The sequence below is a fragment of the Callorhinchus milii genome, unplaced genomic scaffold (genome assembly GCF_018977255.1).
Source record: "Callorhinchus milii isolate IMCB2004 unplaced genomic scaffold, IMCB_Cmil_1.0 Scaffold3, whole genome shotgun sequence".
Taxonomy (NCBI): domain Eukaryota; kingdom Metazoa; phylum Chordata; class Chondrichthyes; order Chimaeriformes; family Callorhinchidae; genus Callorhinchus; species Callorhinchus milii.
The window spans coordinates 5,732,485-5,747,779 of NW_024704744.1; the positions used below are offsets into that span (position 1 = coordinate 5,732,485).

A 15,295-nucleotide genomic window follows, 5' to 3' on the forward strand; every position below is an offset into this window, starting at 1 on the left:
GGGAAGGAAAATTCAGTCAGGTTTCCTGCTTCTGAACACCATTCAGAAACACCTGCTGGAAAGTGTGCATGTATGGTCGTGGGGTGAGGATGGGATTGGGCTGACTCTCTCTCTCTCCCCCTCTTTCTCTCTCTCTCTCTCTCTCTCTCTCTCTCTCTCTCACCACAAGAACCTTAGAAACATCATTCGAACCTCACACATGATCAGTGGCCATTTTAGTGAGGTAGCAAAAGTTGTCCCTATTCCCCAATTGAATCATAGAATCATAGAATATTACAGCACAGAAGGAGGCCATTCGGCCCATCGTGCCTGTTATGACTCTTTGGAAGAGTTACCCAATCAGTCCCACTCCTTTGCTCTTTCCCCACAGCCTTGCAATTTGTCTCCTTTTCAAGTATCTATCCAATTCCCTTTCAGGCAGTGCATTCCAGACTGTGACAACCCTCTGCAAAAAGAAATTTCTCCTCATCTCCCCTCTGGTTCTTTTGCCAATTGTAATTATCTTTGTTTCTTTGTTCTCAGGCAGTGAGGAGAATTTTGGAGGCCAGTTTCTTCACCTGTATCTTGTAGATGGAAGACCTATGGTAAAGCTGGGATGTGGTTGGCCCCAGAAAACGCTGATGGTGTCTGGCAAACAACGGATCAACGAACACAACCTCACCTCAATCACAGTGAGGTAGGTCATCTTGGGAGCCTCCTCTGCTGCAGTCCATCAATGTCAGTACTCAGTGAATCAAATTACAGTATATTCTGTGAAGCGTTTTGAGACTTCTAAACGACGTGATAAGTCGCTATATCAAATGCAAGGGTTATTATCATTGTCAGCACAACATGGCAGTGGAAGTGTATCAGTGAATAAAGAACACCATGAGTTTGTATAGCTCCAGCATCCACACCAAACTGAGAATTCCATGCATCCCACCTACCTACACATGGAAGTTTCCTTGTTTCGAATGAAAAGCACATTCTCTCCCGATGGTGTGTAGGCTGCTTACCTAAATCCGTAGAGTATTATGTGCACGCTGGCAAGACCCAAGGCTTGGGGAACCCAGAGTGTGCATCTGCTGGAATTTACCAGCTAAAACCGCCAATGATCGCACTGATTAGCAAGCTTTCCAACTGCCTATCCAGCTTGGACCACCCTAACTGTTTAGGGCTTTGACTTGTAGGGTTAATAGGAGTTGAGTGGGTAGAATCCCTGCATGTTTTAGATGGAACAATTAACCTCAGAGATAAGTTGGCAAAGGTTGGTGGACCCTCCATCTGACTGATTTACTTCTGGAGGAGCAAGTGCAGCCATTTTAGACAACAGCCTATGAATTCCAAAGGTAAAACTCTGAATTGCAGCTTTACCATCTGAAGTCTTTTCTGCTTCAGTGGGCAGCCCATAAATATTTTATTGTAAATGCTTACCAGAATAAACCAGTTCCAGGCACAGATCCAAGTGAAGTCTTCAACATTTTAGACTTCTTGTCGGACTCTTTCCATGATTTCTTTAAAATATCCTGCTTTAATCTGTAGATTCTCCATTTCTAGTTTCTGCTTTAATCTTGTGGAGTCCAGCAGCTTATTGATTAGTGCGCTCTCCTTGCAAGCGAGAGCACCCGAGTTTGATTTGCAGGGCAAAACCTTAGGCTAGTTTCCTGACTCCACATGCCTCTGTTTACCTAGCAGTAGTTAGGAACCGGTTGTTAGTTGATTGGTGGATTGCTTTCCGGGTGGTAATAATACCTTCAAATAACTAATAATAATTTGGTCATTCAATCCAAGACTGTTTGTGGAACGCTGCTGTGCACAATTGGCTGCCGAATTTCATTGCAAAATATACAATCAATTCATTTTACAATATATTTTGTGATGCGCTTTGAGACATCTCAATGACTTGATAAGGTGCTGTATCAAATACAAGGATTATTGTTATTATTTTAGAGTGTTATACTTTGTTAAACTCTCTGCAAATCGACTCCTACGCATCAACCATCATTGAACTGCTTAGTTTTTAAAACAAATATAATTTATATTTATATGTCGCTATTCACATCGGGAGTTCGTCTCAAAGCAAAATACACAGAGCTGTGGATGGGAGCTGAGGAGGTGGGTGGGCGTAGAAGGGAAAAAATGACCAAATCTGCAATCGAAGATGTGCGTTTTGAGATGGGGAGAGGAGTAAATTGGAATTCCAGAGAGCGTATTAATAACTATTAGGACAAATTGCAAGATAAATGTCTCGAAACAGGAAGCCAGAAGAGAACAATCCAGTTTTTCAAAATATAAGTTTGCGATAGTAAATATGTGAAGTCAATATCTCTAGGGTAAATACAGAGTTAGCCCCTCCCCCCGACATAACACAATAATTTATTCTGGTGTCTTGGGATCCATAAAATTAGACCCCACACCCACCTTATAATGTATCCGCAAAACAAGATGGCCTCCAGTTCTACTTCCAGGTGGTCAGGTGGTCAGGTCATCCCATTTCTGCTACTTACCAGCCAGCTTCCAGCACACGAGTGTTATAAACGATCAAGAGAATGGTCAAGGCTGATCTGCTACTTAGAATTATAGAGTCATAGAATCATACAGCACAGAAAGAGGCCATTCAGCCCATCATGTCTGCGCCAGCTCCGAATGGAGCAATCCAACTCAATCCCACTGGCCCGCTTTCTCTCCATAGCCCTGCAATCTTGTCCTTCCCAAATACCCATCTACTTCTCTCTTAAAAGTTGTTATTGAATCGGCTTCCATTACCCTTTCAGGTAATGCATTCCCGATCCGAACAACTCGCTGGTGAAAAAAAAATTCCTCTGTTTCTTTTAATAACTAACTGAAATCGGTGTCCTCAGGTTACTGACCTATATGCCAGTGGAAACAGTTATTCCCGGTTCAACCCATCAAATCCTCTCATGATCTTGAAAATTTCTATTAAATCCCCTCTTAATCTTCTCTGCAGGGAGAATAATCCTAGTTTTGTTAACCTCTCCTCATAACTAAGGTCCTTCATTCTTGGTACCATCCCGGTAAACCTCTTTTGCACCCTCTCCAATGCCTTAACATCTTTCCTAAAGTGAGGTGCCCAGAACTGAACGCAGTCTCCAACTGAGCCCCAAATAGCATTTTATAGATATTCAACATAACCTCTAGAGTTTTGAATTCTATGCTCCTATTTATAAAACTTAGGATCCCGTATGCTTTTTTAACAGCTTTATCTATCTTTCCTGACACCTTCAGAGATTTGCTTATGTTGACCCCCAGGTTTCTCTGTTCATTTGCCTCCTTTAACTGTGGAGTCCTATAGCTCAGTGGTTAGAGCACTCGCTTTGCAAGCGCGTTCAATTCCCGCCAGGGCGAAACCTTGGGCAAGTTTCCTCACTCCGCACGCCTAATAATAATTCCTCCAAAAGACAAAAAAATAATAAATTGGTCATTTTCAATCCAAGACTGTTTGTGGGATACTGCTGTGCGAAATTGTCTGCCGCGATTTGCCCACAAATATACAGTCAATTCACTTTACAGTATATTCTGTGAAGCGCTTTGAGACATCTAGAAGACATGAAAAGTGCTATATCAAATGCAAGGATTATTATTATAAGATTGTACCATCTAGCTTATACTGCGTCTCCTCATTTTTCCTACCAAAATCCTATCACTTCTATCACTCTGATACAGTCTTCAGAAAACATCGTGTGAAGAAAACTTTATAGTACATCCTATGAAGTACAGTGTTCAGAATATCCTGTGAAGCACATTGAGTCATCTTAACGGCCTGATAAGAGGCTATATCAAAGGCAAGGATTATTATTATTGATAAGATCTGACCAGAGCTGAGTGTCACAGTCACAATGCTGGACTGCAGCAAAGTCCATGCCAAAGTGCCCGATGTTAAAGGCAAGTCACAAATCCTACACAATCAATGTGTCTCAGAAGATTGGATGTAACAGTTATTTATGAGTTGTTCAAAAATAACTGGGTCGTCCCATTGATTTTTTTGGGTGGATGAGTCATCAAGCTGGTTAAATGAGTGCAGTTTCCTTCAAAGTAAGAGAGCACAGGTTCAGGGTTAGGCTTTTATATAATAATAATAATTGCATTTGAAATAACGTTGTTCAGACGTCTCAAAGCACTTCACAGAATATACTGTAAGTGAATTGACTGTATACTTTGCAGGTGAAACCGGCAGCTAATTGCATACAGCAGTGTCCCACAAACAGTTGTGGAGTATTTTTTAAGGGATTATTACTCCTGCGAAGCAATCTGCCAATAGACTAGCATCCGGGTTCCTACTTACTGCTGGGTAAACAGAGGCGTGTGGAGTAAGAAAGCTTGCCTAAGGCTTCACCCTGCCCGGGAATTGAACCCGGCTCCTCTCGCTTGCGAGGCGAGTGCTCTAACCAATATGCCACAGGGTTGCAAAGGGTAATTGTAGGGGAGACACTAACAAGTGCTTATTTCCCCAGAGGTTAATTAACAACAGAAACAGGTTACCCAAAAGGGTAGTTGAGACCAAGACACTGAAAAAGAGTGACAGCGTATTTTCTAGGTTAACACAGCAGCCAATATACACACAACAATGTCCCACAAACAGCTATGAAGTTTTTGGCTGTGACACCAGAAGGAAACTCCCTTCTCTTTTCAAACTGCACTGTCTTTAACTTCCACCTGAAAAGGCAGACAAGACCTGGGTTTAATGTCTCATCTGAAGGCTGATACCCGCGGCACTGAACTGGAGAATCGGACCCAACTGCGAGTTCAAAGTCTCATTGTGGGGCTTAAACCCACAACCTTTTATGCTTCATATGGAGAAAAATACCAGCCCAGAGTTGATGGACTGATCAGAAAAATAATGAATAATGGCCTCACAGAGGGTAGATTTCACACATCTCAAAGATTAAAGCGAGAAGACTCAATGTGGCTCAGATTCTAGAAGCAAAACTCTTCTCTAAGATAAAAAACAAAGCTGATGCCAATTCAGTTCAGAATCAGGGTAAGACAGAAATCTTTATTCAGAAGTCAGATTGTCATTGTGCACTCAACAAAAAACAACCACAAATTCTGTATCATAGAATCAGAGACGTTTACAGCACAGAAGGAGGCCATTCAGCCCATCGTGCCTGTGCTGGCTCTTTGAAAGAGCTACCAACTCGTCCCATTCCCCCGCCTCTTTCAGATGTACTCCTCAGCTATCTCACGTGTCCTGGGTGAGCAAACCCATCCTTGGCACAATGAGGGTTAAGTTGGTGCCACTTGCAGTGTAGCTTGAGGATACAGAACATCTGTAGCATTTTAAACACAAGAAATTCAATACATTTAGGAAAAACAAGGCTGCAGAAGTGGTATTTAGGCACGTCTCAAGATGTACCTCTTTGTCGGCACTTTATATAAATATAACAATGCTGCACAAGTGATATTTACAGGAGTGGTGTCCTGTGGATCAGTACTGTCTGATCCAAATTTCCAGCAAAGATGAAAAGACGCGAGGTCACTTATACCAAACATTTTTGATAACGTTGCAACCATAATCTTTGGGCTCATCAATTTGTAGCCTAAGGTGAAACTGAGGCACACTATCAGTACCGATGTCTCTCTTTCTCTCTCTCTCTCTCTCTCTCTCCCTCTCAGTAGCTAATTGATAACAACAACAAATTGCATTTATGCAGCACCTTTCTCGTCGAGAGGACATCCCAAAGGAGCTGGAACGTGAAGGGTTTGCACCCGAGTTTCGGGCTGGAGTCAAAAGGGGTGGAGGCAAGGGGTGGTGGTGGTAGGAAGATGACCAAAGGGACAGGGTTGGTATAGCTTTAGGAGAACTAGAAATATATAAACAACGATAACAACTTGCATTTATATGATGCCTTTCACGCAGGTTGAATTTCAGAGCATTTAACAGCAGCGTTGCTGGGAATCATGGGTCAGATTTTTTAATATTTCTACAGCTACAAAACACAACATGACAGGTTCTTGGCCTGGCCAAGTAGGACTGTGAGGAATTATGTTAAATGACTCGCTGTTTGTAAGTGAGCCTGAATGAACACAGGTTCTTTACTAAAATCATTCACTGCCTAGTTGTTTGTGGGACAGTGATATGTGCAAATTGGCTGCCACATTTGCCTACAGAATATACAGTCACTACACTTTACAGTAAATACTGTGAAGCGCTTTGAGCGCCATCCTACGCCTAATACTTTCTGGAATTAGGTAATCAGGATGTGTTCCTCCAGGGAGAGAGTGTGCATTCCATTCCAACGATCTTATCTCTGGGATTCCCATGTGTAAGCAGGCTGCAAGGAATTCTCAACTTGGTTCAGATACTCTTAAGCACGGTGATGGGTTTCCGCACGTGTCAGGAAAAAAATGAAATTGACTTGCTGGGAGACAGGGAGATAGTGGAGCCTGGTGAGGACTGGAGCGATGGACAAGCAGAATTTAACGCGGGTAAGGATGCGGGCGGCAGAGTTTTGGATTAGCTGGACCTTGTGTATGGTAGAGGTTCTGTTGAACATCAACATTAAATTAAATGGCAATCTTGAGACAGTCTGGTGTACTCATTGCCCGTGTAATGGTTAATAGCTTTGCATGAAACTCTCTTATATTAATTAGCAGTATGAACAATGATGTGAGTTTAGTGAATGACAAGTTTACGAGTCCTCTGATTAACAGATCACATCTTGGCAAAATGTTTTATAAGGAATGATTATGAGCTGAAAATCTTACACCCAGGATGATGTTTTAGAAGAATTTTATAAATGAGTTCCATTTGCACGGAGTTTCTGCTGTTATTATTATTGCTATTATTGCTTATTACACTATTGGCGTCCTCCCGACGTGAAAGGCACTTTACAAATGTCATTTTGTTGTTGTTGTTATGCTACAAATGTGACTAGAAGATTTATTTTAATGTTTCATATCAGAACTATCAAAATGATTAAGTGTATAGCGTTTATTCTTCCAACGTACAGATAGCATGCTGCCATCTATCACACCCTTCTGCTTCTTTATTGATTTATTGTCAGTCTTGGCAGTCCTGTTCCTGAGCCAGGTAGGTAGTCCGCAGTACTCCAGGACACTGCAAATAACAGCACAGCCAGCTTAGCTCATCGGTAAGGCTTGGAGCTGCAGACCAGAACAGGGATCCTTCCCACTGAGTTCCTGCTAGCCCTGCAGCAAAGCACTAATGGGTGGGGGGGGGGGGGGGTCTTAGCTGGAGAAATATCGGAAAGCTTGCCAGACAGTGCTTTTAGTGGTTTTAACTGGTTAAATTCCAGCAGTACCCCAACGCACACTTTGGGGGTCACCAAACCTTGGCCCCGGCCAATTAAAGAGCCAATTATCACTTGGCTGCGCTGTGAGGTGAGTGCTTCCAATTTGTTCCTCTGGGTCCGTCCCCCAGGGAGAGAGAGTGCATTCCATTCCAGACACAGGAAAATTTCCGCGCGTAGGTTACATGCATGGAACTCTCAGTCTGGTTTGGATATTCGTAAGCATGGTGATGGGTTGCAACGTGTGTCAGACCAAAAATAACAATTTTTTTAACTGATTGACTTGCATCAAAACATTTTGAGTTTATGGTTCAAAACTGACCTTAAACATTTTGCCTCCTGTTCCAGTTCACGTTTTGGCTATTATCTTGAAGATATGAACGTTTATCCCACACTACACACACAGTCGCGTTACTTTTCAACGCCTTGGGACATCCTTCCCTACGTGAAAGGCGCTGTACAAATGTAATCTTGTTGTTGTTGTTTACAGTATATTTTGTGAAGTGCTTTGAGATGTATTGATGATGTGATGAGGAACTATATCAAACGCAAGGATTCTTCTAATTATTATCTGCATTCCAAAGTTTTTAACCACATGGATGGGAGGGTTTTGTGAAATTTTACTCAATTACTTATGGGGTTGGAGAAAGAATAATTTCTTCCTTAGATATTAAATGAGGAACAGTGGAACCATAGAATTCAATTTACAATCCAATAGAATAATAATAATAATCCTTGCATTTAATATATCACCTTATCATGTTGTTGAGACGTCTCAAAACGCTTCACAGAATATACTGTGAAGTGAATTGACCATGTATTTTGTGGCCAAAACATATACATTTATTAGTGCCTTTCATACCAGGAAGATGTCTCAAAGCGCAAAGCTTTAAGAACTTTACAGCACTGAAGAAGGCCTATAGGGTCTGTGCCAACTCTTTGAAAGATGGGTTCCTACTTTACTGCTAGGTAAACAAAGGCATGTGGAGTAAGGAAAGTTGCCTAAGATTTCACTCTGTCCAGGACTCAAACCTGGGTCTTCTCGTTTGCAAGGCAAGGGTGAGATAGATAGATTTCTTATTGCAAAAGGGATTAAGGGATATGGGGATAAGGCAGGGTTAGGTTATTAGTTGGAGTTAGATTAAAAGATCAGCCATGATTGAATGGCGGGGCAGGCTCGAAGGGCCGAATGGCCTACTCCTGCTCCTACATGTTATGTTATGTTATGTAATAGCTACTACGCTACGGTACTCATTTAGAGTTGATAGCCGGCATCAGATTTATCTCATTATAGATTTGTCTCATAAAATGATGACAAATTAATTGGTTTCAATTTTTTAATGAATCTACAATTGCACTGGTGTATTTGTGTTAAACCAATTATGCGTGTTTAATATTGCTGCTTAATAAGCCCTGGTTATATTAACTTATGACTTATTATATTGACTTGCTCAATTGGTAATACTCTCACCTCTGAGTTGAAAGGTGGTAGGTTCAAGCCCCACGTCAGGACTTTAAACTCATATAGTCTGTCTGATACTCTACAGTGTCACAGAGTATGTTGTATTGTTAGAGATACCAGCCTTTGGATGTGACGTTAAAACTAAAGTCCTGTCTGTCTGTACATTGGATGTTTAAGATCCTGTGACACTATTCAAAAAGAGAAGGCTGTTTCTTCGGTTTTCCTTGCCAACAGTCCCCCAAGTAAAAATGGTCATTCATTTTATGGCTGCTGTTAATGGGACATTGGTATGTACAAATTGGCGGCAGCATTTCTCTTAAAAATATGCAGTCACTGCACTTTACAGTTTAGTACGTGAAGCGCTTTGAGATATGAAAGATCCTATACCAAATTTAAGGATAATTTATTTTAAAACGCTTTGAAGTTCCATTGCGGAGCTTTGTTGTTGTTCCTGGAGTCTTCAGGAACCTGGTTCTGTCCAAATGCCACAATTAGTAATTCCTTCTTTATTTGCACAAACTGAACTCCCAACTCTGCTACTCATTTGCTTTTGACAATGTTGGTAAAGGCGCAATGCCACACATTGCATTTCCTCTGATCCCATGTGAAAAGAGGACATGTGTCAAGGCAGTGCCACACGAACATTAATGATCATAAGCAATCACGGACAAAGGAGTGTAATGCAATCCTGCTTCTCTTTCTAGTTAACAACTACCTTCCTTGTCATTACTTTGCATTGCAAGAGAGTTTTAGGTTAGTGACCTGTGCGTAGAGAGAGAGAGAAAGAGAGATGGAAGCTTTGCCAAACACAAACATCACAATGATATCTTTGTTAAGCTATTGGTTTCATGTGGGCAAATTACTTATGATTATCATTGAATTGTTTGGACTAATTGACATTCAAATTAAATCTTGGTGGAGGTCAGTCTGAGCTCTTCTAATAAATTCCTCTGAAATTGTGCAGTTGGACATGTAAAAGAGAGATAGACAGATACCTGAGTAGTTGAGGTATTCAGAGGTATTGTGAATTTGTTTGGGGGACAGTCGGGTGTCTGACATGTGCGGAAACTCATCACCTTACTTAAGAGTATCCAAACCAAACTGAGAATTCCATGCATCCTACCTACGCGTGGAAATTCCAGAGACAGATGGTCGGACTGGAATGCGCTCTCTCTCCATTTCGTGTGTAGAGCGGTAGAGTGAAAGGGTGGGAAATTGGAATTAAAAGATCTGACAGGATCTAATAAACTGGTGTAACAGGTTCAATACCTCTGCCTGTTCCTATTTTCCTCTGTTTCCTATGAAAATATCATTTGATTTGATTTTTTTCTAATGGATTCCATATTATTGGAAGAAATTTCTTCACACAGAGAGTTGTAGGAATGTAGAACATGCTACCACAAGGAGCAGTTGAGGCAAATAGCATAGAAGTATTTAAGGAAAAGCTAGATAGGTACATGAGGGAGAAAGGAATAGAAGGTTATGCTTGAAGTCTTAGTTGAGGAAGGACAGGAGGAGACTCATATAGAGCATAAACACCGGCATAGACCAGTTGGGCCTAATGGCCTGTTTCTGTGCTGTATATTCCAATGTATTCTAATGTATTAATAAAGATTCCTTCTTAATACAATACAAAAATGCAATACAAAATTACATTTGTATAGTGCCTTTCAGGTCGGGAGGACGCCCCAAGGTGTCGGGAGGATGTCCCAATGATTCCTTATTAATAAGGAATCAATTGCACCTTAAGAGCACTTTATCATATGGTCAAAATATCTCAAAGTGCTTCACAGGATTTATTGAAGAGTGTCGTGACTGTTGGCGAATGCAACAGCCAATTTGTGCACAGCAAAGTCCCACAAATAGCCCTCAAGTAATTGACCTAATTTATTTGGAGGATGGTAGGCCAGGACACTGGGAGAATCTCCCTTCACTTTCTGAATAGTGCCATGGGACCGTTAACATCCATCTGAACAGGCACACAAGACCTCAGTGTAACATTTCATCCAAAGGACAGCATCTCTGACAATGCAGTGTTCCCCCCAGCACTGTAATGGAGTGTCAGGCTAAACTTGTGCGTCCAAACTCTTGACGTGGGACTCGAACGCATAACTACCTAACTCAGAGCCAAGAGGCAAGAGCGATGGAGCCAAGCTGACAATTCAATTAAGAAAACTATAAGTTCTATGATGTTGACTCAGGGGAACGCCAACTGCAACTCAATCGAATATCAGAGAGAGATTCCCTCGAGTCCGAGTCACATGGGTGGATAACAAATTTCCCACAGGTAGAAAAAGTCCCCACTCAGGTCTCTTAATTAAGAAATCTGTGGAAGAATACCATAAAAATTGGACCCATCGTGTATCTTCAGATCTCCTATGTTTGGCTTTGACTTGACAGCTCCTGGAGAACTGAATGTATTTAGCTTGACAAGGGGTGAAGCTATCAAGGGTGTTAGTGAAAGGGCCTGTAATTCAACAGTGAACAGATGAACGTTATTCTGCTGCCTCTCCATAACAGTACTAGATTTCATTAACATCAAGGAGCACCATAATACTTATTCAAACCTGTTATGGAGATTAGTTGATTCATCGTTTATTATTCAGATCAAATTGAATAATAGTCACAACATTACATTAATGGTAACATAAAAGGATTTCCTTGAATTAATAAGCTTCCAGCTCCTTAGGTTATTGTTTGGGGCTGTAAAAGTTTGCCACTGATCCAAAGGTAAGCAAAAAAGCAATTAGATTGAATAAGATTGGAGTTGCAGCAGCCATTTGTACATAGCATTATCCCGTAAACAACCACAAACAACAACAAATTACATTTCTATAGTGCCATTCACATTGGGAGGACATCCCAAGACACTGGAAACTCAAGGATTTGGACCTGAGCTGGGGGTTGAGACCAGAAAGGGTGGGGGCAGTAGGGTAGGAGGATGGCCAACGGCTAGTCGAAGACGAGGGTCTTGAGACAGGCGGGAGGAATGGTAAATTTTATGGTCAATTTTATTTGGGTCGGTTGTTGGTCAGTGCAGAAGAGAGGCGAGACTCTCTTCTCCCCCTCCCCAACCAATCCACCAGCACTGAACTGGAGTGTCAGACTAGAAAGTGAGATCAAAGTATCATCATGGGAATGAACCCTCAACCCTTACAAATCATAGGTAGCAATGTCACCAACTGAGCCAGGCTGACAACTAAGATTCTATTAAGAGTGAGGCAATTCTGATGTATTATCTCCAATTCCTGATTATGTGATATTACAAGATATAGCTCATCCAACTGTGGTTATGTTTGTCTTATCAGGCCGTCTTGTTAGGTTTTGATGACTTTGCAGGGAGGGAGGGGATGGAAGGGAGGGCAAAGCAAACTCTTCTCTCATATTATTACCATAGATAAATTCAGAGGAGCCAATGCTGAGGTCCCTGGTCTGAGGTTCACTGGGAAGTGAAACAAACATGTCCAAGGGCAGACTGCACTTCTCTCTTTCCAGCCTCACTTATGTGATCACAAAAATAACAAAAAATTACATTTGTATAACACCTTTCATATCGGGAAGACATCCCAAGGCATTGGACAATCAAGGATTTGGACCCGAGTTGGTGGTTGAGATCAGGAGGGGTGGAGAGCAGGCAGGGTGGGGGTAGGAGAGTGACCAAAGGCACAGTCAAAGAGGTGGGTGTTGATACGGGCCTTGAAGGAAGCAAGGGAGGGGGTGGGGCAAAGGGACTGTGGAATGCAGTTCCAAAGGGTGAGGGCAGAAAGGCTGAAGGTCTGAACGCTGTTGGTGGGATGGGCTGGGCGAGGGAAATGGAGTGGACTGGAGCGCCGAGCGGAGGGAGCGGGCAGGTCTATATGAGGTTAGTATGTTATAGAGGTAGCGAGGAGCAAGGCTTTAGAGGGCTTTGAAGGCAAGCAAGGCACAACAGCACCGTCTACTGGCTCCTCCAGACTTGTTCGAGTGGCACTGATTCCCCAACCATCTGTACAGCTCCCGCTGTTGACATGTTGTCAATAATGAGCCTATTTGTCATTAAAGAAAATCTAAAACTTGTTTCAAGATAATGAGATAGAAATGAGTCCAACCCCATTTTGCTCTGATGACGGAAATATAGTTATGTACACATTACTCAGCACATTGGTTTACCATTCAAACCATAAGAGCATTCCTCTTCAACCCTTTCCATCATAAGCTCTGCATAATTGCACTACTAGCACAATGCTGAACCATTAAACCCACATTAAAGATCCCATACAGTTTGAAATATCCAAGTCCTATTTACGGAGCTAATGGGGTAAATTAATTTACAGCTAATAGCCCTAATGATGTCATTAAGAAGAGATAGGAGGTGAAAGCGAGCATTGAGAACCTTGGCAAAGTGACACTCAGTACCACAGGCAGCCTTCCCCCTCCTGGGTTCACCTTGGAGTATTGGAGTTAGAGGAAAGTACTAAACAAGACTATGTCAATTGATGTCAGCCTGGCTCATTTGATGGAGTCCTGTAGCATATTGGTTACAGCACTTGACTCACCAAACGAGAGGACCCAAGTTTGATTCCTGGGCAGGGTGAAACCTTTGGCACGTTTCCTTACTCCAAACCCCTCTGTTTACCTAGCAGTAAGTAGGAACCCGGTTGTCAGTTGATTGGTGGATCACTTTCCAGGGATAATAATCCCTTCAAAGAAAAAAAATCTATATTTGGTCACTCAATTTGCGACTGTTTGTCAGACACTGCTGTCCACAATATGCTGCCACGTTTTGCCCACAAAATATGCAAATTCACTTTACAGTAGATTCTGTGAAATGCTTTGAGATGCCTTGAAGAGATGATAAGACGCTACAGCAAATGCAAGGATTATTATTATTATCATTAATTTCATGGTTGTTTGTGGCATATTGCTGTATGCACATTGGCTGCTGCATTCACCTGCAAAATAGTTACTACCCCTTACAATAAATCCCATGGAGTGCTTTGAGACATCCTCCCTGCGTGAAAGGCATAATCTGAAATGCTAATATTATTACAAACAAGTACATTTGGAAATTATTTTCACCCATGCTATTTGGAGGTGGACTTGACTGATTAATTGCGGTTGTTCTGGAGAATTGCAACCAGTGTTTCTGAATCCGCTATCAACATTCCATATCATTTCAACCAGCACAACCCCCTCTGCACTTCAATTCCTCCATTATGCAAACTAACCTACTGTGCTGATTTTGTTCAGCTTTCTGTGGAAAAGGCTGTTTCCTTTTATATGCCGTGACATTGGATGCCATTATCTAGAGGGTGCAATTGAACAGAAAGATAAGGAGCATGAGGGGGATATCAGACGCAAAATGTTCGGTTGCACTGCAAACAACAGAGGAATTCTGGAGCGTTTGCAACAATGATGACAACTTGCATTCAGGACAACAGCCATTTATATAGCGCTCTTCGTGACGGTAGTGTCTTGGAGCATTTCCAATACCGCAAAGAAAGAAGTCCTTCATCCCATTGTGTTAGTGCTGGTTCTAGTATTCCTGCCTGTCGGCCTGGCGCAGTGGTTGGCCTCTCACCTCTGAGTCAGAAGGTTGTGGGTTCAAGCCCCACATTGGGACTTGGAATCACATAGTCTAAGATGATATTCCAATGCAATGTTGGGGGCGTGTTGCAACATCGAAGATGCTGCCGTCCTTCGATGAGACATTAAACCAAGGGTTATCCGCCTGTTCGGTTTGGACTTTAAAGATCCCATGTCACTATTCGAAAAGAGAAAGGTGTTTCTCCTGGTGCCCTGACCAACAAATCCCTCAAATAAAATTGGTCATTCACTTCATGGCTGTTTGTGCGACATTGCTGTGCGCATACTGGCTCCCACATTTCATCCATAAAACACAATCAAAAATACTTTATAGTATATCCTGAGAAGCGTTTTGAGATGTCTGAAAGATGTGATAAGGGGCTATAATAAATGCATGGATTATTATTATTCCAATACCCTGTTCGTTCACTATTAACTTTAACATTATTTAGGAAACTAAGAAGTTTTATCTGGTTGAACTGCAACAGTAACCCAGCACACACTCTGGGATCCTCAAGACTTGGCTCTTGCCAACCTATGCCATATACTCTCGGGAATTAACTAAGCAGTGAGTGTCCATCCAGGAAAGGTGCACTTCCATTCCAAACAGGAAGAAATTTCCATGTGTAGGTGGCATACAAGTGTGTTACTCTCAGTCTGCTTTGCATACTCTTTTAACTATCGTGATAGGTTTGCGCATTTGTCAGACCCGCGACTGACCAAATAAAATCATATTATGTCAAATAATTATATTTTTATTTAAAATGATCACGTTAATTATTATTTTGCCACATCAAAACTTCTCAAAGTTCCTACATCAACAATAGCAACAAATCACTTTGTAAAGCGCCTTTCACGTCAGGAGGATGCCCCAAGGTGTTGGACAGTCAGGAATGTGCACCCGAGCTGGGGGTTGGGATCAGGATGGGTGGAGGGCAGGGAGGGTCTGTGTAGGTGTGTGACCGAAGGCGCGGTCAAAAAGGAGGGTCTTGAGACCAGCCTTGAAATAGTCAAGGGA

General features: G+C 42.0%; 1 protein-coding gene across 1 annotated transcript in view; it reads left to right on the forward strand.

Annotated features, from left to right (window-relative positions):
- The window catches only part of eys (eyes shut homolog), a 528,873-nt gene that overhangs the window by 448,610 nt on the left and 64,968 nt on the right, over positions 1–15,295 (forward strand). Inside the window, exon 42 of the mRNA XM_042332751.1 lies at positions 523–676. Coding sequence (XP_042188685.1) covers positions 523–676 — 154 coding nt within the window. The remainder of the gene's footprint in view (positions 1–522; positions 677–15,295) is intronic.